General features: G+C 42.1%; 1 protein-coding gene and 1 long non-coding RNA gene across 5 annotated transcripts; one reads left to right on the top strand and one right to left on the bottom strand.

Moving 5' to 3' along the window:
- Positions 1-874: 874 nt before the first annotated feature.
- On the bottom strand, positions 875-19632 carry LOC122540350 (uncharacterized). 3 transcript variants are annotated; one of them, XR_015753454.1, is made up of 4 exons: positions 19484-19632; positions 17793-17831; positions 6730-6832; positions 875-6565 (listed from the first exon to the last, which is right to left on the bottom strand). It is a non-coding gene; the product is annotated as an uncharacterized LOC122540350 (long non-coding RNA). The 3 variants fall into 3 exon arrangements; XR_015753453.1 differs by lacking the exons at positions 17793-17831; positions 19484-19632 and adding an exon at positions 16774-16939 and having other exon boundaries at positions 875-1511; positions 2762-6565; XR_015753452.1 differs by lacking the exons at positions 17793-17831; positions 19484-19632 and adding an exon at positions 16774-16939.
- Positions 18040-22822, top strand: LOC122540349 (uncharacterized). Of its 2 annotated transcripts, none has more exons than XM_087980441.1 (5): positions 18040-18220; positions 20320-20394; positions 21110-21185; positions 21479-21579; positions 21965-22822. In XM_087980441.1, exons 1-5 carry the CDS (start codon positions 18188-18190, stop codon positions 22031-22033), a joined length of 354 nt encoding a protein of 117 aa, XP_087836567.1. In that variant the 5' UTR covers positions 18040-18187; the 3' UTR covers positions 22034-22822. The 2 variants fall into 2 exon arrangements, with proteins under 2 accessions (XP_087836567.1, XP_043531883.1); XM_043675948.2 differs by having other exon boundaries at positions 18043-18232.
- Positions 22823-23152: the final 330 nt, after the last annotated feature.

Below are 23152 nucleotides of genomic sequence, written 5' to 3' on the forward strand. Positions count from 1 at the left end.
GGGGGGACCTGATTGAGGTTTACAAAATCATAAAGGGTACAGACAGGGTGGATAGAGACGAGCTTTTTCCCAGGGTGAAGGATTCAATAACGAGAGGTCATGCTTTCAAGGTGAGAGTTGGAAAGTTTAAGGGGGATACACGTGGCACGTACTTCACACAGAGGGTGGTGAGCGTCTGGAACGCATTGTCAGAAGAGGTGGTAGAGGCAGGCATGGTAGATTCATTTAAGATGCGTCTGGACAGATGCATGAGTAGATGGGGAGCAGAAGGATACAGATGCTTAGGAAGTGGGCGACAGGTTTAGACAGTAGATTTGGATCGGCTCGGCTTGAAGGGCCGAAGGCCCTGCTCCTGGGCTGTAAATTTTCTTTGTTCTCTGTTACTGTTTGTACTTCAAGGTAACATTATAGAATGTGAAAAAAATCATACTTACTTTTCATTAATTTTGTTCAAGAATTTTCTATATGTTTTCAAAGATTTTTATTTGAAGAGAATAGAGAAATCTGTTAATAAAGCAAGTAGTTAAGCAGCTGATTAGGATTAATTAATTCATTGACTGAGTAGATATACACAAAAAAAACTGGGTAGACAGATAGGGCTTTGTGGTGTTGTGGTAGTACTGTCAAGTCCCATCTTTTTCAGAGGTGTGCCAAAACACCTCTGAATAGGTTCATTGAAAATATCTTCACTGGGTAGATATTTGGGCTTTTGTGCTGCCCCTACCTCTGAGCTAGTAGATCCTGGTTCACATCCCACCTCCTCTAGAGGTGTGTCATAACATGTCTGAACAGGTGGATTAAAAATATCTGCTGGATGGACATAAGGGGCGAATAGATGGTACTAGGTTGTGAAATAAAATGCAAGACTGAGTAGTTAATATCTCACTGGTTGTATTGTATCCGAAATGACAACAAGCAATATAAGGATCCACAGAAAAGTACAATTGAAGTTGCTGTGATCGTATTGAATGTTGGAAAGAGGGTGTATCAGCCATGGATTCATCTGTAACAGTCTGATTTCAGTCACAAAGTTCCAGATTCAAGTTCCACTCTCGCATTTGAGTGCAGAATAAAGGCTGAATTGTCAGAAAAGCAGCCATTCGGGTGAGAAATTAAACTGAGTCCCATCTACTCAAGTTACTGTAAAAGGTCCCATGGCACATATCTTGAACAATGGCAGGGATGTGCTCCTTGATGTCCTGGATAATATTTACCCCTCAATCAACATTTCAAATGAACAGATTATCTGGCCATCATTGTATGACTTAAAACAAAAGCAAAGTACAATGGATGCTGGAAATCTGAAACAAAAACAGAAATTTCTGGAAATACTCAGCAGGTTTGGCAGCATCTGTTGATTGAGAAACCGAGTTAATGCTTCAGGCCTGCTGAATACTTCTAGCATCTTCTATTTTATTAACACATTGCTGTTCATGGAAGTTTGCTATGTAACAAATTGGCTGCCAGATTTCCTGTATAATAGTGATTGCACTCCAAACATTCTTCATTGTCTGTGAAGCAATTTGAAACATCCAGTGGTCATGAAAAGTGCAACATAAATGCAAGTCTTTCTTTCTTTCAGATACTTTCATTGCTTACATTATTTGAAGAGGATTAAGTTTCATTTATAATTAATGGTTACAGCACAGATCCTGTTATGTCCATGTTAGCTCTCTGGAAGAGCCAACTACCTTGTCCCACAAATCCATGTTTTCCCCTTACACCTGCAGATAATTATCTATTTCTATTTTAAAGGCTTTAATTGATGCTGCCACAACTCAACCCCATCCAACCAGTGCATTACAGATCCTAATTATGTATATAACTTCATTGGCAAAAGATACAATTACTTTAACTTGTTATCTTCGAATTCTCACCCCATCCACCAATCAAAATGGTTTCTCTCTATCTATTCTATCCAGATCACTTTGAAAGCCTAACAACTATTTTCCTAATCCATTCTTCGAGGAGAACAGTACCAGTTTCTCTAATCTGTCCAAGGAACTGACGTAGGAACCATTTTCACGAATCTTTTCTGCACCCTCTCTAAAAAGATCAAAGGAGTAGTAGGCCATTGAGCCCATCAAGCCTTCTCTGCCATTCAATAAGATGACAGCTGATCTGAACAATACGGTACAGAAGAGTCCATCATTAAAAAATTACTCGAGATCCACACGAATTCTCCTTTCCAGCACTTGGGCAATAGCCTTAAATGTCATAACATTTCAAGTGCTCATCTAATTATATCTTTTAAAGTTTGTGAGGTTTCCCACCTCAACTACCCCGCCAGGCAGCACATTCCAGAATCCCGCCACCTTTTTAGTGAAAATATTTTTCTTCCAATCCCCTCTAAGCCTCCTGGATTTTACCTTAAAATAATGCTCTCTTGTTACTGACCCTTCAACTAAAGGGAACAACTGCTTCCTATCCCCCTGTCCATGTCCCTTTATAAACTTATACACCTCAATCTCCTCTCAGCCTTCTGTGCTCTAAAGCAACTCTGATTCTGGCCTTAACTCCACTTCACTACCTGTTTGCTTAAACCTTTTGAAGTCCTTATCAATCAAAATCTGTGTAACTCAGCCTTCAAAATAATAAAATACCAGCCTATACTGCCCTCTGTAGAAATGAATTTGAAAACTAACAAGCCTGTGATAAATGAAATTCCTCTTCACCTCTATCTTAAGTGGGAGACCACTTTTATTCTATTGTGTTCTCTGTTCTAGATTTCAATCATGAGAGGAAATACCCATTGTCTTACCTTGTCAAATTCCCATAGCAGGATTTTCCAGTCCTTGTCATGGTAAACAAAATGGTAGGCAGGTGAATATAATGTATGAGAGGCCAAAATTTACTTCAGTGGTTTAAGTTCTTCCCCTTCAGTGGTGGGTCAAGAATATTGTCTACAGGTAGTGAGAAATCCATTTGCATGCATTTGTTATAATTTCCTTTAATTAATTTTGTTGTCCCCATTAACTTCTATTTAATTGAGAGACTTCAAAGACCCACCAGCAAAAACGCAGGCATGTATTTAGCAAGTAGCACTTCCTCACCCACATCAGGGTAATATTTGTTGCTTTATCCTTAAAGTAATATGGCTTTATATGATACTGAAATTCATTTGTACTGTCACTTCTCCAAGTAAAGTTGAAACCTTCTTGTGGACCCAAGCCCAAATGATATATAGCAAGTGGGGCTCAAGGGCAAGCTTTTGCATACATGGCAAATGGTAAGGGCGGGACGGTGGCTCAGTGGTTAGCACTGTTGCCTCACAGCGCCAGGGATCCAGGTTCAATTCCGGCCTCGGGTGACTGTCTGTGTGGAGTTTGCACATTCTCCCCGTGTCTGCATGGGTTTCCTCCGGGTGTTCTGGTTTCCTCCCACAGTCCAAAGATATGCAGGTTCGGTGAATTGGCCATGCTAAATTGCCCGTACTGTTAGGTGCATTAGTCAAGGGTAAATGTAGGGGAAAAGATCTGGGTGGGTTGCTCTTCGGAGGGTCGGTGTGGACAAGTTGGGCCAAAGGGCCTGTTTCCACACTGTAGCGAATCTAATCTAATCTAATCTAACATCTCATGTCTGAAGATTGGGTTTTCATGTACATCACAAAGGGCTGCTCATAACTAAACAGCATGGAGTGACAATAGCAGTAAATACGGAGTGGCATTGTCTAAATGGCATGGAGCTATAAACGCAGTGAAGGGGGGAAGGGGATGATGCAGTCACTCTGGATTACAATGAGGAAGTTGTGCTTATGTTAGTGTGGGGCTAGACTTGTGTGGCCGTGTGTTCTTGATTTCTAGATAGGTTGGGATAGTGAAGGTCTATCTGTGGTGTTGTTCACAATGAAGCCAGCTATTGTCTGGAGCCAGGTCTGCTAGGATGCTGCAGTGAGGGAAAGCAGTCATAAGGATGGAGGGCAGATATATGATGTTGCCAGGGATTTGGAAGGTCAGGGGTGAATTAAGGAATGCCAAGGTATAAATGGCTTCTATCAAGAGAGAGCCAGTGAGACCTCTATGTCCAGGGGCTATGGAGAAAGGTCGGAAACTTCAGTGCTGACAATGATTGCCAGCACACTAAAGAGAGGATGGAGAGTTATATTGGCAACAGGGATGGTGAACCAGGTGGGATGGTACAGAATGGGAAGGAGGTGATATGTCAAGTGGATGGGTGGGTGGGTGCTGGGGGGCAGGGGAGGGTTTAGTGTTTGATACTTGAACTGCCCAATGAGCAAGCTGAATTTCACCTTCCTGAAAAGGTATCAAACTTACTGCACGTCACTAACAAAGTAGAATTGACTGCAGCCAAAATGGGAGAAATTTTTATTTGGTGGAATTGCATGTTTAGACCAACTCCTTTCAATCAGGAGTCCAGTGGATAGTCAGATACAGCTGCCCTCAATTGCTATAGTACCAGCATATCAACCATACTCATATAAACGCATGACCACATGATCTTTTGAAGTCAAGGATGCAGAGTACATTTAAAACAGATTGCCCCCTTATGATCTCTCAAGTACACTGTGTACAATATAGTCAGGGAGACAAATGCAATATAAAGCTACCCTGTTGGCACAAGGCAACCACCACCAGCAACATGTATTCTAGAATCCAGGCTGATACCACAGCTAGACAAGCAGAAAATTGGCAAAACTTGGGGTTGGAGGGATGGGGTTGATGCTGGCAATGTCATCATACCAAGGACACATTTGACAGGTCTTGCTTCAACCTCATTAAAGGTGTACTGTCATGCGTTCAGTTTCCTGTATAATGCACACTATCTAAAAGTGAATGTCATGATGTTCACAAAAATCTGTCCTTAAAGACAAACATAATGCAGCATCCCGTGGATTACATGATGGTTAGAGAACAGGCATGTGAGAAACACTGCAAAGTGACGGACTCTCATAGGCATAGGGTCGGAGAGAAGCATGACTAACGAAATGATATTTATAGTTTCCTCAAATCTCCTGAAAATAACACCAAGATGGCACAAGTCAACCCTGAACAGGTCTACTCAGAACAAATTGCATGTGTTGACTGCTAAACCAGCAACAAGAGCAAGAGAAACAGCAGCAGAAACTGGCACCAGATGTGGACCAGCCTGCAGAGGCCACAACAGCCTGCTGAAGAAGGCTGATGGAGACAGAGAGCATTGTTCTGAAATAGAGTCTACAAGATTCAATATAGCCATTTGCAAATGACAGATTGTGAGCACTGAAGCCTTTTGATGCATTTTAAGAAATCCTGGGAAGTTGTCTCCTACATCTGTCAGCTACTGGACAAATACATGGAACATGCCAGACAAAAAGGGTATCCCATCCCAGTTGACTTGAAAGTGAGAGCAGTTGTGAATTCCTATATCAGTTGATCATTTTAGGGAGCTACTGGGTAATCTCAATGAAATCTCATAATTATTCACTAAAATTTATCCAAGAGGTCACTGATGCCCTGTTTGCTAATGCTTAACTAATTATTAATTTAATTGGTTAGGCCCATGTTGCCATCAGAGGGCATTGTGAGCAATCTGCAATCTTATGAGTAACCCCATTGCAATGCTTTCATTTCAGAAAACCTGTCAACTCATAGTGGAGAAGTGAAATTACATGAAATAATGGAACAATGAAGGTGCATATGCATTTGCATGCATTATTTTTACATTAAATTAGTACATGTGGCCTGAGGTGTGCTCAAAAAGATTTATTCTTCCTTAGACTACCACTTTGTCTATATCTGGGCCTGATATTCGCAGCTCGAGTACCCACTGACTGATACAGCCTGGTAATTGTGAAGACTTTGGCAGGTGAGCCCCAGGCAGATGACAGTCTCCTGTACAGATGTAGGTATACCTTCCTTGACCTGATCTGTTGCAGGCATTAGGACAATAGGAGAGATGGGGGGCAGAGTATCTTTGGAATGCCCTGAGATAAAATTCCCAGGATGCTTGTCTGTCACTCCTGTTCCCTGTGTGTGCTTGTTGGCATCACCCATTGCCTTGAGAAGAAGAGGGCACCTACAGTGAGGTTGAGGTGTCTTGTTCCCAGGCAACCTTGCCATTGATGCTAAGCACCCATGGCTAGAGCAATATAGTGTAAGTCTGACAGCAAATTCACCTGTCTCTGAGCATTTTGCTGGATACCAGTCTCCAATGTGATCCCACCTTTCTGTGGAAGATGAGCGATCATATCCCAGAGCTACCACAGCAGGCAGAAGATGAATGGACTGCTTCACCTTTAGTTCTTGTTTAGCGAAGACCTCTGTATTCCTGCCTAAGTTTCTATGTCTGTCTCTGCAGATTGAACATGTTAGGTTTGAGGCTTCTGCATTGGGCTCAGCCTGTTCTTTGATAGTCCTCTGATTGTCAGAGATGATGGGAATGGTTCATCAGAGTATGTCCCCAAATTTATTCTAACTAGGGAACCCATTAAGGTGATAGTCTCTGTGATGATGGAATGTGCAAGTGAAAGCCTTGCAGCGGGCGTTGTTTAAGGTGTCACAGGCTTTACTCTTGTTCTATAGAGCTCTTGGACCTTTACTATTTGACAATCTGTTGACCTCTGTCTCTGTGGAAGAGAAGAAAAAGAATTAGTTGGTAAAGAAGCACATACCCTTCTCTCAAGGAAAGACTGAGAGTGGCAGCATGTTTGAAAAGAGTACACGGCAATGTTGCCCACTGGATTCTCCCATGCTGATGTTTCTGTTGGTTAGGACCAGTCTTGGTCCTTACCTGCCAGTTGGAATGCATCTTTCTTGTATGTAGTGAAGGCATGGACATCATGAGTGTCTTCTCCAGTTTTGGTCCTCTCCTCATATTTGTATGCTGCCTTGTCCTGCAATGAGGGAAAGAAATAGGCTGTGTGATTACAATGAACAATTGATAAGCATGCAAAGTCCAGCCAGGTGATGAGCCATCTCCAGTAATTGAGTCATTGAGGAAAGCTCATTGCCAGAGAAGTGGTAGAAGATTGTCAACATAAGGTGCATGTGATTGTATATCATTCATGTTATGGTGAAGTAGGCTTGACTATGTGCCATGGCTGTATAGTGGCAGTTTTACAGTGATAGCCCTATGTGTATGAGGTTGCAGAGAGAAGAGGGTGACACAATTTTGCAGAGTGCACAAGATCTTTCATTGCCTTTCTGAACTCGGTCCTGCTTCACTGATGCCTATTAGAGGCCCCCGAAGCAAAGGCTGTCTGGGTCTGATGAGAGGGCATTTCCTCCTGTCAGATGGGGAAGAGGACCTTCCTTTTTATCTGGTTGGCCTGAAGCAAATGCTCCAATATGGTAAATCAAAGTTGGCAATCACTTTTTGATGCTTGGCAGACATCTTTGAGGATGGGTGGCAACAATGATTACAGACTCCTGTGATGATCCTAGATTGCATTGAGTGAGAGCTGCCCAGGTGACCTTTAAATTTGGTGCCAGAACATTTGATGGTGGAAAGTGTTGATGGCAGCAATTCCCCATTTAAATTCGCTATAGAACCGACTTGCACATGAAATGAGCTGAAGAGGGGATGATTTTCACAAGAAAATTTCCCATGGTAAATATGATGCCATCTGAGATACTTTCCATATATTTTAATTCCAAATGGAAAATTCAGGTGCATGTTTCAATAAGGTCACCTTTCATTCTTCAAACTCCAATGAGTAATGCCTAATTTGCTTAATCATTCCTTATAAGACAATGCCTTCCACCCAGGAATCAAGCTAGTGAACCATGGCTGAGCTACTTCCAATGCAAGTGTAAGTTTCTTTAAGTAAGGAAACAAAACTGCCTGCAGTAGTTCAAGTGTAGTCTCAGCAATAGCCTGAAAGGTTGTCGTAAACTTTCCTACGATTACACTCTGTGGCCCTTACAATAAACACCTTCACATCCTTCTGTGGTCCCAGAATTGGAAACAATACTTCATAGAGTCATACAGCACACAAACAGGCCCTTCAGTTCGACTTGTCAATGCTGACCAAATTTCCCAAATTATTCCCATTTGCCTATATTTGGCCCATACCCTTCTAAACCCTTCCAATTCATGTACCTGTCCAAATGTCTTTTAATGTTGTAACTGTACTGTATATACAACTTCCTCTGGCCATTCCACATATGAACCACTATCTGCATGAAAAAGTTGCCCCTCAGGTCCCTTTTAAATCTTTCTTCTCTCACCAACTAAGGCAGAACCAGCATTTTATACAGGTTCCGCATAACTTTGTTTGGTACTCAATGCTCATATCTATAAAGTCCAAGATGTCTTATGATTTATTAACTGGGTTTTTAAACCTGCACAGCTATCTTTAATGAGCAATGATACACCAAGGTTCCTCTGCTCTTGCACCCTTTTTAGAATTACACCTTTCATTTTATATTGTCTCTCCTCGTTCTTCCCGTCAAAACGAATCACTTCACATTTCTCTGCACCAAAATCAGTCTCCCACTGATCCACCAGCGACTCATCTAAGTCCTCCTGAAATTTATCAATATCCTCCTCACAGTTCACAATATTGTCAATTTTTTGACTCATTCACAAATTTTGGTATTGTGCCCTCATTAATACAGATCAAGAAAAACAGCAAAACATACAAATCCCTTATGAACCACACTACATATCTTGTTCCAGTCCAGGAAATATTCATTCACCATTTCTCTGCTTCCTGACAGTCGACCAACTTTGTACCCGTGCTACCACCGCTCTTTTTACTCCATGGGCTTTGGTGCTGTATGACTATGACTTTATGACAAGCTTGTTATGTGGCACATTATCAAATGCCTTCTGAAGTTCATGTCAAACCTCTCTGTAATTTCATCAAAAAGACCTCAAGTGAGTGAGTTAGATATGATTTGCCCCTAATAAATCCACATTTGTTCAACTGACTATTAATTTTGTCCCAAATTGTCATTGACAAATCCCTTCCTACCAGCAATGTTCAATTGTCTGGTCTGTAGTTGAATTTATTCTTGCATCCATTTTGAAGAAAAGTGTAACATTTGCCATTCGTTAATTTGTCAGTCCTCTGGCACCACAAAGGAGGATTTAGACGATTATAGCCAGTGTCTCCATAATTTCCACCATTCTCTCCCTTATACATTTCATCCAGTCCTAGTTTCTTGTCAACCTTAAGTCCAGACAACCTATACAAGCCCTTCTATTTATTAGATTTTTGTCCATCCAATGTCTCAATAGCCTCATCTTTCAATGTGAGTGGGGCTGCATCTGTCTTTATCAAGGGCAGGGATATTAAGTGCTTATTTAGTGTCTCAACCATGCCCCCCTAACTTCATGCATGAATACCCTTTTTTGAAACCTAATCCACCCCACTCTTTTTTGTCACTATGTTGCTATTTATATGCTTAAAGAAGACTTTCTAAATCCCTTTTATATTGGCTGCTTAGCCTCCCCTCATACTGTCTCTGCTACTCTTTTTCATTTTTTCACTTACCTACCCTTTGAACTTGTTACATTGATCCAGATTCTCAATTGAATTATGCACCTGTCTTCTGCAAATGCATGCCTTTTATGCTTTATCTTACATTTGTTACAATCTCCATAAAATAACTGAAATTTACTGAATGGTACCCAAATGAAGAAATTTCAAGCAGGATCTAACTTTTTATAATTTTTCCAGGAATCAGAAACTACAACTAACAATGAATTAACCAACAAGTGCTATTTCAATCAAAAATATAAAATTCACTTTAACTAGTCAATTTAAAGATATACCTTATACAACCATAAGCATCTGCATCACATCTTGCAGACATTTGGCACTAAATAGCTATAGAATTCCACAATTTGTTATTCAATATTCACACAGGGTAGGTCAGGATCCTATTTAAAAATAACTTTCACCTCTCAGTTTCACAGGCACAATTATCATTTTAAGACACACTGCTATGAACTCTCACTGTCTCAGGTCACAATAGTCCTGATGACGTAGCTATCCAGAGTTCCATTCAACTGACCGACCTCTGACACAAACTCTCAAGTTTTTTTTCCACATACTTAAGTTTTTTTCACCACTTTTTAGGATTCAACCTCTTTTAGCTTGCTGTTACATCACATCCTCAAGAGTCATAAAAATGTACAGCATGAAGGTACAGTATGGAAACAGACCCTTCAGTCTAACTTGTCCATGCCAACTAGATATCCTAACCTAATATATTCCCATTTGGCAGCACTTGGCCCATATCCCTCTAAACCCTTCCTATTCATATACCTATCCAGATGCCTTTTAAATGCTGTAATTGTATCAGCCTCCACCATTCCTCTGGTAGTTCACTCCATACACGCATCACCCTTTGTGTGAAAATGTTGCCTCTAAGATCCCTTTTTTATCATTCTCCTCTCATCCTAAACCTATGCCCTCTAGTTCTGGACTCCCCCACTCTAGGAAAAATACTTGTCTATTTATCCTATCCATACCCCTCATGATTTTATAAACCTCTATAAGCTCACCCCTCAGCCTCCAATACTCCAGGGAAAACAGCCCCAGCCTATTCAGCCTCTTCCTGTTGCTTAAATCCTTCAACCCTGGCAACACCCTTGTAAATCTTTTCTGAACCCTTTCAAGAATTCTTCCAGAATTCTATTTTTCTTTATACAGCTAGATAGAAAATCAATCTTTTTGTCAAGCTTTGACCTCATGAATTCGGTGTTCTTCTTTCTGAGCATGATTACATTCTTTTTGTTTACAGCTGTGTTAATCATCTTCACCCTCCCACTGATTTGATTGTAGCATTTGTTTGTCTCTCTAACTCTTCCTTGTGCCTGCCAGCCATATGATCTCATTCTTAAATTTCTTCTTATGGGATATTCAGGTCAAATGCACCAGTACTTCCTAGCACCTAAAAAAAATTGATCTTACAACTGATACAAATCCTCAAAGGTCCTTCTGAAACTTTCTGAAAAGCAATCATAGATTCTAAAGAGCTTTCACAGAAATTACAAATGCCCCCTACCGTATTGCTTCCAGGTCAAAGGCCAAGCCTTAAGCAGGGAGCAACATTAGCAAGAGAAAATTACATAATGTTTCTGCATATTTCGAGGATCTAAACACTGCTAATTACAGGGAATAATGATTAAGTCAGGATGCAAAATTAGGCAATAAAATCATTTTGAACCCTTTGAAAAAGAACAATCAATACAAGAAATAGAGAACTGAAGTGTATGGCCTGAACTTGAACTGTTTTTAATCCTCCTGTTCAGGGTCTCTGTGTGTGGTTTCCATGTTCTCATTGGTTTGCCTTCTGGAGAAGCTTGGCTGGACTATATTTGTACAATCCTCAGACTGCAAACACTAAGCATGTAATACAAAACAGGGAACTAAGTTCCATATCTACGATTGTCTGTTTATCATCTAGTAAAGACAACTAGGACTTAAAAGTTTACAGATTTAAAGAAGCAATGTAATAGTGGGCATGGGAAAGAGAAACAATGGACAGTCTTCCAAATATTAACTGAGACACAACTAAGTCTGCAATCAGCCAAAGTCCACATATCCTGCAAGTTGAACAACACCATGCAGGTTTTGAACAGTGTCAGAATAAACATTTTCTCCAGATCAGCTTTAGTTCAATTTCCATACAGTACAATCAAATACGTACTTATTCCCATTTAGTGCATTGACTTTTTGCATTTGACCACTATGTAACTTGGCTCAATCAGTCTCCACCTGAAAATGAATCATTTTACCACATGCTGCAAACAACTCCTTACTAACTTGGGGTTTGACAGTAACAGCATTTATACTTTGAAATTTTTGGTTTTATTTACTTTCAAACATTTTACTCGCTTTCATTTCTCCAGAAAGTACTAAAATACAACCTCACTGTGTTGTTAATTGCCATTTTGTTGACAGGCTATTTAACTTCAGAAGACATCACATTTAAACCCAATTATAAAATAATCTCTCCAAACCTATCCTCAAATACAGATATGCATAGTGAAATAACTCCACAGGGGTTGGTGTCCTATCACCAAGTCACCCTTTATTTACACATGGTAAGTCCTTGATACTGATCCAGCGCCCCAAGACCCAACTAACAGAGTGAACAGGATGTCTTACATGCCTGTTTTTTTTTAACAGAAGTCAGTCCCCCCCCCCCCCCCCCCGCCCTCCTTAATACAAAATGGAGAGTCCTTAACCATTGATCCAGCTCCTTCAGAGCCAGCTCTGAGACATGCCTGTTCTTTTTTTTTCTTTTTTTCAGTGAAAGACACAAAGTGCATGAATCTTTATTCAATTTCCACCACCAGGAAGATAGGAAAACACCCGGGTGGCCAGTGACAAACACTGCCCTTCACAGCAAAGGGCAGTGCTGTGTGATCAAAACAGTGAAGGGGAGGGTAGGGACTAAATCAAAATAGAATTGGAGGGAGAAATGATGCACTCCACTCCCTGCGGTGCCCACCTCTCCCTGAACAACTCCAGGGTGTTGGTCGACACCGCGTTCTCCTTCTCCAAGGACACCCAGGCTCTAACGTAATCGCGGAAGAGGGGCAGGCCCTAACAACCCCCTCCACGGCCCGCTGCCTGGACCTGTTGATGGCCAGTTTGGCCAGGCCCAGGAGCAGACCCACGAGGAGGTCTTCAGAGACATGCCTGTTCTTTTTATTTAATCCTGCCCTTCACATCAAAGGGCAGTGCGGTGTGATCAAAACAGTGAAGGGGAGGGTAGGGACTAAATCAAAATAGAATTGGAGGGAGAAATGATGCACTCCACTCCCTGCGGTGCCCACCTCTCCCTGAACAACTCCAGGGTGTTGGTCGACACCGCGTGCTCCTTCTCCAAGGACACCTGGGCCCTAACGTAGCCGCGGAAGAGGGGCAGGCCCTAACAACCCCCTCCACGGCCCGCTGCCTGGACCTGTTGATGGCCAGTTTGGCCAGGCCCAGGAGCAGACCCACGAGGAGGTCTTCAGAGACATGCCTGTTCTTTTTTTTTTCTTTCTTTTTTTTAATTCCCTTTAACCCCCACACTACCACCTAAGTGCGGTAGTGCTTATTTTATCCCCAGCACCCATGGTGCATGTGTGCAGGTGTGAGACACAGTGGAAGACACAAAGTGCACGAATCTTTATTCAATTTCCACCACCAGGAAGATAGGAAAACACCCGGGTGGCCAGTGACAAACACTGCCCTTCACATCAAAGGGCAGTGCTGTGTGATCAAAACAGTGAAGGGGAGGGTAGGGACTAAATCAAAATAGAGTTGGAGGGAGAAATAATGCACTCCACTCCCTGCGGCGCCCACCTCTCCCTGAACAACTCCAGGGTGTTGGTGGACACCGCGTGCTCCTTCTCCAAGGACACCCGGGCTCTAACGTAACCGTGGAAGAGGGGCAGGCAGTCGGCCCTAACGGCCCCCTCCACGGCCCGCTGCCTCGACCTGTTGATGGCCAGTTTGGCCAGGCCCAGGAGCAGACCCACGAGGAGGTCTTCAGAGACATGCCTGTTCTTTTTTTTTTGTTTATTTATTTATTTATTTTCCCCTTTCTTTTTTAACCCCCACACTACCACCTAAGTGCGGTAGACAGTCTTTTCATTTTTTTTTCTTTTTTTCTATTTTTTTTCGTTTTTTTTTCACCCTTTTTTTTTTAATTTAACCCCCACACTACCACCTAACTTCTGTAGTGCTTTTTTTTTTCCCCAGCACCCATGGTGTGTGTGTGCAGGTGTGAGACACAGTGGAAGACACAAAGTGCACCAATCTTTATTCAATTTCCACCACCAGGAAGATAGGAAAACACCCGGGTGGCCAGTGACAAGCACTGCCCTTCACATCAAAGGGCAGTGCTGTGTGATCAAAACAGTGAAGGGGAGGGTAGGGACTAAATCAAAATAGAGTTGGAGGGAGAAATAATGCACTCCACTCCCTGCGGCGCCCACCTCTCCCTGAACAACTCCAGGGTGTTGGTGGACACCGCGTGCTCCTTCTCCAAGGACACCCGGGCTCTAACGTAACCGCGGAAGAGGGCAGGCAGTCGGCCCTAACGACCCCCTCCACGGCCCGCTGCCTCGACCTGTTGATGGCCAGTTTGGCCAGGCCCAGGAGCAGACCCACGAGGAGGTCTTCAGAGACATGCCTGTTCTTATCTGTCAGTAGGGCTCTCTGATTGGGCCAGATTAACACCCCCAAACATATTCTGAGGTTCACCTGGCTTACCTCATTACAAACACTACACATAGTTCAGTAAGGAGCATTACAAAGCATTCAAGAAAGGGTAACATTTCTGCTCCCTAACCAGGATACTGAAGTTAACTATAGAGTTCCAACCTGTTTCCTAGCTGAGATCAGACACCAGACCAGTGATCAAACTGTAACCTTCTGGTCTGTGGAGGAAACTCACACTCATAAAGATAAGGCACATTAGTGTGGACTGAATGGAGAAGTGAAATACTTCCGATTTCAAGTGCTTAATTTTAAAATCAAGCACTCTCAAGTTATAGAAATTACAGTACAGAAGGAGACTATTCAGGCCATCACACCTGTGTCTGGTCTTTGAAAGAGTTATTTAGTCCTAGATCCTATTCCTTTCCCCATACCCTTTCAATTTACTCTTTTGCAAAAATATTTATTCACTTACTTTTTCAAAGTGGATTCTACTTCCACTGTTGTTTCCAGTCAGGTTTCTTATTTCACAACAATCACTGGCATAAAAGAATGCCTTCAAACTTATTCTTTTGCTCTTTTCTTCAGTAAATATGACATAATTAAACACAGAATTAAAAAACATACTTACCCCAATAATATGGCCTTCATGCTAACAAAGAATAAGCATCCTTATGACATTTTCCTATTTCTCACAACATTCAGAGTAAGATTTTTAATTAGAGCCAAGTAAAGGACAGTTTGTGTGCTGTTCATGACTTATTGGAACTGGACTGATACTGTCCAGACTCTGTTCAATAAGGGCCAGTTAACAGTATTGCACATGTAATGAATAAGGATGACGGTTTCACCCTTGGTTTGAATGTTGCAGAATTCTCCATGAGTTGGATTAAGGCAAGGGCTGTTTCAAAAATGGAGAGATATACCACAATAACATGCAGCAAATGATAATTGAAGCTGTTCAAATGAGATAGACATTTATGAAAATTTACCAAATGTAGAATCCTATTCTACTATCAGTAGGAAAAGAACTCCTAATCATTCCTGTTAAGTTATGTGGACTATTCACCGGAGAAGTATTCATCGTGTAAGATGGAACATAATAAGAGTACAGTATTATTTTTCTAGGCAAGATTTATAGGATTTTTCAGTACAATAATTCCTCGCTGATTTATCTTCTCTCCAAAAGGAACTCCAATGTCTTACCAAAATAATTATTCTTGTGCCAACACAAAAAAAATGAAAGTAACTGACTAATTGGGGGCAGCCGGGAGATTTAGATCACTAGTCAGCCCGATGCTGCCTGACCTGCTGTGCTTTTCCAGCACCACACTCTGGATTCTAATTTCCAGCATTTGCAGTACTCACTTTCGCCTAAAATCCTTACAATGCCCATTCTGTTTCATTTTTAAATAATCTAAGACGAATCTACATTTTGTCTATTATTGCCTTAATTGTCAGTTGATGTACAGTCCAGTGGCCGCAACTCAGATCTTCCCAATCTGTATGGCTTTATAACAGCTAGGCAGCCCGTCAATAGATTAATTCCATCAAACAAAATTGGATAGAAAGGATTTTTGATTTGTACTTTTTAAAAAAAACTCAAATGGCTTTGTTCAGATATGCTTTTAATGTTTTCTAATCAAAGGCTAAGTTGAAAGGTCAAGGTTTTAGTGCTGAGCATCATCATGGCTAAGCAAGAACACCACATTAATCGGAGGTGGTGGTTGATGACGTTAAGTTTGTTTTGTTTAAACCAGTAAATTATAGAAAGGAAGAATTCAACAATTTCGAAATCTCAAAGAAGAATGAATTAGAGTAGAATGGGAGAGGGGTATTGATTTTCATCAAAGGACTGTAATCAAATTCTGTGTTAAATTGTATCAATTTAAGCGGCGTGACCAAATGAAAAAATGTGTGCATTGAATGTCACGATCTAACAGACTCACCCAGCAAATTATTTTTTTGGCTCGTGAAGGTAAATAAATTAATAATCATTTTGTTATAAAGAGCTTTTTATTAAACCATAAACTGCATTTTGGAATTTAACAGATTCCTACTTACTCCTAAAGTAGTAAGAAACGGGTACTACTAATCTACTTAAGACAGTGTTGCAACAGTTTCGATATGCGTGACTGTTAGAAACTATGTTCACAATCAAACAAAAGGAACTTCTCCACAGGAGTAAATAGGTGGCACGCTGCCAAAGGCGGGAAAAAAAGTATTCCAAGTCGATGGTGCTCAGACAGCCATTGCCAGGTAAAACATGTTGATACAACAGGTAACAAGGATTTCCTGTCAATTAACTAGTTATCGACAGAAACCCATAAACTTTAAAATGTATCGTGAATCTACCGGAAATATGAGAGAAGAGAATAAACTTAATGTGAGTACTTCCTTTGAAAGCATTTCGAAGATGAAAAAATGTGCAATAAATTGAAATTGACGCTGTTAAAATGCCAAATTATTCCCTGGAGTGTATCTCATAAAAAGTTAGCATAGTCCCGACCAATATGGTCGTATCACTCAAAGGTTCACGCGATTACAAACTACATGGTGTGTCAACTTTATTTTGAGGGAAAAAATCGCCATGGATCTGTTAAAATCCACTATACTGTAACTCAAATTAAGACTGGGTAAGAACAAATTCGCTGCACGCTTACGTTTTATTTCCATTGTGTTATAGCTTCGTGCTCTTGCCTAGTGAGACGAAGACGCTTGTTCCTAAATGGAAATGGTCCGCCAGTGAGAAAGGTGAGAGAATTGCACCTGACTACATGTGGCAAAAAACGACCATGTCCGTTGCGCTGAAACGTGTTCCAAGCCGGAAACAAGTTAGCAGACCGCAACAATTTCTGACAATAAATTGTGACTAATTGTAAGACCCGGAAAAACACTAACAGTAATAACCAGTGTAAATTTATTTCCAAAGCGACGCTTCTGGTGACTTAGGAAGCCTGGTTCGGAATGGATTTAAATTCCGGAACTAGATGTATTTTTAAGCACTTTGCGTCGCCATTTCGAATGAAAATTATTTGTAAATGTCAATGATTTACTTTGTAAAAGTGGTTTGGTGTTCTTGACAAAAGTTAATTGTAAAAGATTATTTTGAGATACAAATGCCAGATAATGGACATGATATTTACAGACTGTTTTGGTTAGTTAGGTCATTATTTGGCTATTCAATTGCAAACATCCAAAAACCATTGACTCAGTTTGCCATAACGGTATAAATACATCACGACATAAATCATCTTAGTGGAAAGAAAAAAATCATTCTAATGTCAATTCAAATTACAAAACACGAAGCTCCTAAATAGTCTTCTCGACAGTGACAATTGTGACCTTTTAGAAGGCACCAATCAGGTTAATTAGCAAACTGGGACATTCTGAGGGATTGGCAATGCGAATGAAAGGTGAGACTGTACGTTAGAGCCAATTATAATGAAGGGCGTTAATAACTGATGGATGAAGCGCCAGTGAAAAGCAGTTTCTTGTCAAGATGGGCGACAGGTCGAAGCGTTATTAGAGTTGTAGGCGGGGCTGCTATATCCAACGCCAATCGATGGACAGGCTGAGCGACATTTTCCAACTGCAAGTGCGCCTGATACTGAGCGACATCTTGGGGGTTGTCATTGAGAAGGAGCCAGAGATTATTGAATTACAGTCCAATAGGAATTACCTGATTCGATTGATTGACAGTCAGTGGAGGCAGGGCCAACTGGAATAGAACACAGGGAAATAAAGATTAGCATAAAGCCAATCGGTGCGCTTTGTATAATCAGCAGGGCCACCAATCAGCATGCGATATATTTGCATCGCTCCAATCGGAACATGATGGACGGCAAAACTGACCAATTCAAGCTAGGGAAGGCGGGCCCACATATCCGGGGAGCGGAGGTATTAAGAGGCTGAGCGCGGTGAACGGCGTCTCATTCCTTCTCACAGCGTGTGAGATTTAAAGGGAGCTATACAGAGAGAATCATCTATAGCCCTAAGTGATAAATTAGCCTTTACCTACCTTTGCTCTATTTTTAAAACCTATAACTCTTTGTATATACTCTAAATTTACTCAGAATGGCTGATACCGTAGTGGACGCCCCCAAAGAGGTAAATCCCAAGGTGAGAAATTTATTTTAACCAAAAAGTGTAACTTAAAAATAAATTTCGTTTTTTATGTTTAACCTTCCTCGTGTTTCCTTTGTTATCTCTAATTTCTCTTTGTGTGAAGCGTGCGCACAACTCATGGTATCTACTTGTGAAATAATCTGGTACCCAGAATGGGGTATAATTTTAACAAGGTTTTTTTGGGGGGGGGTGGAGGTCGGTAAAGGGGAGATGTGGAATTTATATCGCTTCCCCCCCTTCACCCATCTGTTCAGGTTTTTAAGTTTTTTTTATTTATTCCTTTTAGAGTTGTAAACTTTATTAATGGAAGATTATGACTGTGAAGCGTGGCTCCGGGATCGGAGCTGTTGAGATTTGGATGTTGTCGGAGTCACTTTAATGTTCGATAGGATTTTATATGGTTATTACCGAGCTTTTACTCGTTCTCCGGAGTTTTGGGTGCAAAGCTCCAGGATTTGTTTTGGACTCGGGCTCTAATGGTTTGGTCGCTCAGTAGGCGATGCGCGGTTGTAAAACCCGCTGTGTGGCTTTTACGGTGTTGCTGGTTTCATGATGTTCCCGCGCCCGCTCACAGCATCACTCGGCTCGACCGCCCGGGACTCACTCCCGACGGGACCCCATTTCAGCGTGTGTGTGTGTCCCCCCCCTCCGCTCCGATCCCCGGGGCGATGCCCTTGGACCACTCTAGGAGCCCATTCACCCTCAGGTGGCCCGTGGTTTATTTCGGGATCCTATTTCCCCCCCCCCTTAATCCCCAGTCCGGTACCCCATATCCTCTGATCCCGTGAGAGTTGGGGCAAAAACCCGATTTCCCCACATCTGGTCCCGGGGACGGTCTCCGATTACTTGGTGACCTTTATTCATCCGTTCCCGATCCTGAGGGGACTATTCTGCTCCCTTCGGAGTTTCGGATCACTCTTGAGCCCTGGGGGGGTCAGAATATTCCGGGAGCCGACCTTCCCGTCATCGGGACTGTGTCCCTCGGAGACCCGAATTGCCCCCCGCCCCCGGACTACGAGATCTTGCACCTGGGGACTTTCTTCCATTCCACTCAGTCGCTGAACTGCTCTCCACAAAATGGGGGGGGGGGGGGGAAGAGAGAAAGGGAAGCGGAAGGACCCCGGCGCGATCTGATCCGATCCGTCTCCGAGCTCCCAGGTGCTTGCCTCAAGAATCAGTGGATTAAGCGCTCGGTGATCGGGCTGACCGTCGGTTGGTGTTGTGGGAGACTAGCGAGACACACACCGGGCGTTGCTGCTTTCCTCAGCCTTGTTTTGTAGTCAGTTTTTTAAATGAAACCAAACAACCGCCGCCGGCTCCGGGGTCGCGCTCGCGCGCTCCCGCTTCCCGCTCTTTACATCGGTCGGACTTTTCCGCCAGCGAGAAAACGGCGGGAGAGGTGCGCGTGCATGGGGGGGAGGGGGTGAGGTGGACGGGTTGGTGGGCGCGCGGCAGGCAGGAGGCGGAGCTTAGCTGTATCCCCGCCTCCCCGCGGGGTGGGTGGGGGAGGGGCGTGCGCACGCGCATGTCCCTCTGGGGCTCGAGGCGGGGTGGGGGGTAACGTTAAGTGCGCGCGGGAGGGGCAAGTGCGGCCCGTGCAGCTGCACCAGTGCAACCGCTGTCGGGTGCTCAGTGCAGCAGCAACTCTAAGATGGCACCGAGCCGGCTCTGAATGCGGGCTGAGCCCCGAGTGCAGCCGCTGATTCCGGTTTAATAAAAGGGGTCAACTTTTTAAAACGTCGACTGTACTGTTTTGAGCCAACAGCGTCTTTATTTTTCTGCAAAAATATTATGGTGCCAAAAATATTTTCAAAAATCATCCAGCTTGAAGTCACGAGTTTAAAGAAAAACATTCGGCGTATGTTCATGGGTTTTGTGTACTGAGGTGAGGGGTTAGCGGCGGTTACTTCGCGCCTCCTGTGGCCCCCGGGGCTGGGCTCTTCCTCCCGCTGCAGCTCGGGTTTGGGGTCCGGCGGACATCCTCCCGCTGCCGGAGCGCGGTCACTTGAAATCCTCGCAATCGGGGCGATATACCAGAAGCACCGTTTGTGACCTGCGGTTTTTATTGGGGCTTTTTGCAGGACCTGAAAGAGAAGGCTCTGGAGGAGACTGAGAAAAAAGAAAACGGCAGCGGAGACGCGCCTGCAAATGGAACAGTACGTATTAGCGTCTGTGGCGCTGGGCGCAGAGTTTCATTTAGCATAGCTGGTAATTTTGTTTGTCGGATGGCTAATCAAAATCTTTCAAACGTGCACCAGTTTAGTCAAGCAATCCAACTAAAGTGTTCATCAGTTTGAATTTTCTTGTTCCTAAACCCCGCACCCTCCTCGGGCATTTTTACTGTTGAATGTTATGCCTCCTACATCTCCGGTTTTCGAAACTTTCGACGTCCACACAATCGGGGGTTTTTGTGACTTTTCGGAAAGTTTTTGTGCTAATTTAGTTGCTGCTCGTACTAAGTACAGTCAACTGAGAAGATTCAGTGTAATGAATGTGTTACTGACGCTTACGACCACGTGTTGTAAATGGTCTTTGTCCTGATGCAGTCATGCAAACATGAAATATGTTGTACAGTATCCTTAACCATAAACACTGAAGTGTGACTAAACCTGAATTCAGCTGTATGAAGCCTGAATGAGTACACTATTTGGGGGTTGTGGGAGAGGGAGGGTGCAGTGGAGGGGAGTTGGATTGGTGTAAGCAGGGGATTCAATTGTTATCTTTTCATGACACTGACAGTTTTGGTTCTCCTGAAAGGATAGAAATTTACAGTTGATACCTGTGAACTGGCTGACCAAGAGCATTCAGCTGAAATACCCAAGCTTTGTTTGTTTTTTTTTTCTTCCCATAATGATTTGCTTGCATTTTCAGGAGGAAGAGAATGGAAATGAGCACACAGATGAGAATGCAGAGGAAGTAGATGAGGAAGAGGAGGAAGAGGAAGATGGTAAGTAGGAGGAACATATAAAAGACTTGTAATACTGCAGTGAGACATGAGAATATTTGTGTAAATGTTTTGCAATTACAGTTGCAAAGAGGTAAATGTTTTTAAATGAGACTTCAAGTGAGCTATTTTGACTCCCAAGTCAGGTGAATTTACTCTAACTGCAGTTAACGTATGGGAAATATTTTGGATAGTGATTAATTCTTGAAATCCCATCCTATCATGCACTGGAAGATCACATTGTGATTTGAGTTTTTGTATAGAAGATTTTGGTAAATAGCCAGTTTTATCTTCAGCTGAGGGTGAAGGTGAAGAAGAGGATGGTGAAGAGGAAGAGGGTGCTGAGGAGGAGGAAGATACAGATGGACATGCAGTGAAGCGTCCAGCTGAGGAGCAGGTATGTGTTGATCATCTTTTACTTTAAAAGTAACGCATTGTAGTCATTTGCATGCTCCAGCATTGTACACTGAATTGTGGGAAGTTTGGTCTCTGTAGGCAGTGCTATCAGATGGAAAACCTCTTCCTCCTGCAGACTTAATGCCTTGTCTACTGGCATTTGAGACATGTCATTGGTTCTGCAAAGTATGTTAACAGGTTCAAGGTCCAAGTTTTTGAATCTTAAAAATCAAGTTGAAGAGAATGAAGTGAATTTGCAGGTTTTTAAAGTCTTGAAAGTTGAGGCACATTCACCAGAGAAATACATGCTGCAGTATCAATGTTCCAGTGGAGAGTCTTTTGTCACCACCCTCCATAGTTTGACTGAACTACTTTTTCTTTTACAGGGTGAAGTTGAAAAGAAGAGGCAAAAGTCAGAAAATGGAGAGTCGACAGAACCCAAGGCAGAAGCTTAAACATTCCTTTGGTTGAATTTTTATATCTTGATGGTGTGGTCAGGTTCACTTTGTAAAGGTTGTGCTTTTTTAAAAATGTACATTTGCAGTGTGTGGATTTTATACTGTACTGTACAACTGGTTCCTGTAACACCTGTCCAAGACATTTGCTCTAGGGAATATTTGTTTTTTATGAAGTTATTTATTAATGGTCTTTGTACAACCACATTTGTAATGGGTTTGAATGCTGTAACAAATGTTTTTCAGGTCTGTTTTGAAATGGGTTTACAACTTGGATTTGTACATTTTAGAAGCACATGCTTTACATTTGACTGACCATGTTCTTATTTCAAGAAAATAAATAACTGCCCTTTTTTCTTTTTGTAAATTGTGTTTAGGGTAGAGCTTCTTATGCAATGAAGGCCAAAGATATAGGTCTTGTTAACAGGGCAGGGGGGTGGGGGCAAATAAACCTGGTCTTCTATTCTGTACAAAAATACAAAAATGTAACAAAAAAATTTAGCTTTCTTTAAGCTCCACAATTTGTCGCTGTTTGATATTGTTTGTGGTGCAAAAACAAAACTTCCAGCAAAAAATTGACAGGTTCAATTTGTAAATTTCTTTTTGAACTCATTGTAACCTATGCTTAAAACCCTGTATGTGGTTTTAAAAAGTAATTTGATTAAGTAGCATCATTCTTTCCATATTGAACAAGGTTAAATTTGTATACCTCATTAGTTCATGCTTGACCACTACTTTGTATATTCTGGTTAAGTACTATAAATAAATCTTTTGGGTTTTTTAAAAACATGTCTGATTATTTTGTATTTTTAAAATTCTCCTTGCCACTGCTTTGTGCTTTTTGCTCCCCACTCTAATTAATTGTGCAAGTGCTTACTTACTTTGCTAAGTTTTGTCTATTGACTTGAGTCTAAGCTGTAAACTTAATGACTGCTTTTATGACTTGCCTGGTCTTCAATTTTGTTTAATTTGTCTTGTGCAATAGTCACTGCATTCAATAGATCTTTGCCTGGGGACCATAAGTACAAGTCAAAACAATCCAGTAGAGTTTGAGAAGTACACTGAAAAATCAATGAATTGATGGTTTGGTTTTGGGTGGAGATCTGTTAGGCTGGCCTC

The sequence above is a fragment of the Chiloscyllium plagiosum genome, unplaced genomic scaffold (assembly GCF_037043375.1).
Source record: "Chiloscyllium plagiosum isolate Xiang-an unplaced genomic scaffold, Cpla_swu_hap1 HiC_scaffold_37, whole genome shotgun sequence".
NCBI lineage: Eukaryota > Metazoa > Chordata > Chondrichthyes > Orectolobiformes > Hemiscylliidae > Chiloscyllium > Chiloscyllium plagiosum.

Bases quoted from the DNA above. Each gene is read 5' to 3' on its own strand.
- LOC122540349 (XM_043675948.2), top strand. From the start codon at position 18,188: ATGGCTGATACCGTAGTGGACGCCCCCAAAGAGGTAAATCCCAAG. The intron at 20,395-21,109 runs GTACGTATTAGC...TTGCATTTTCAG, and splicing joins ACGCGCCTGCAAATGGAACA to GAGGAAGAGAATGGAAATGA. The intron at 21,186-21,478 runs GTAAGTAGGAGG...TTTTATCTTCAG, and splicing joins AGAGGAGGAAGAGGAAGATG to CTGAGGGTGAAGGTGAAGAA.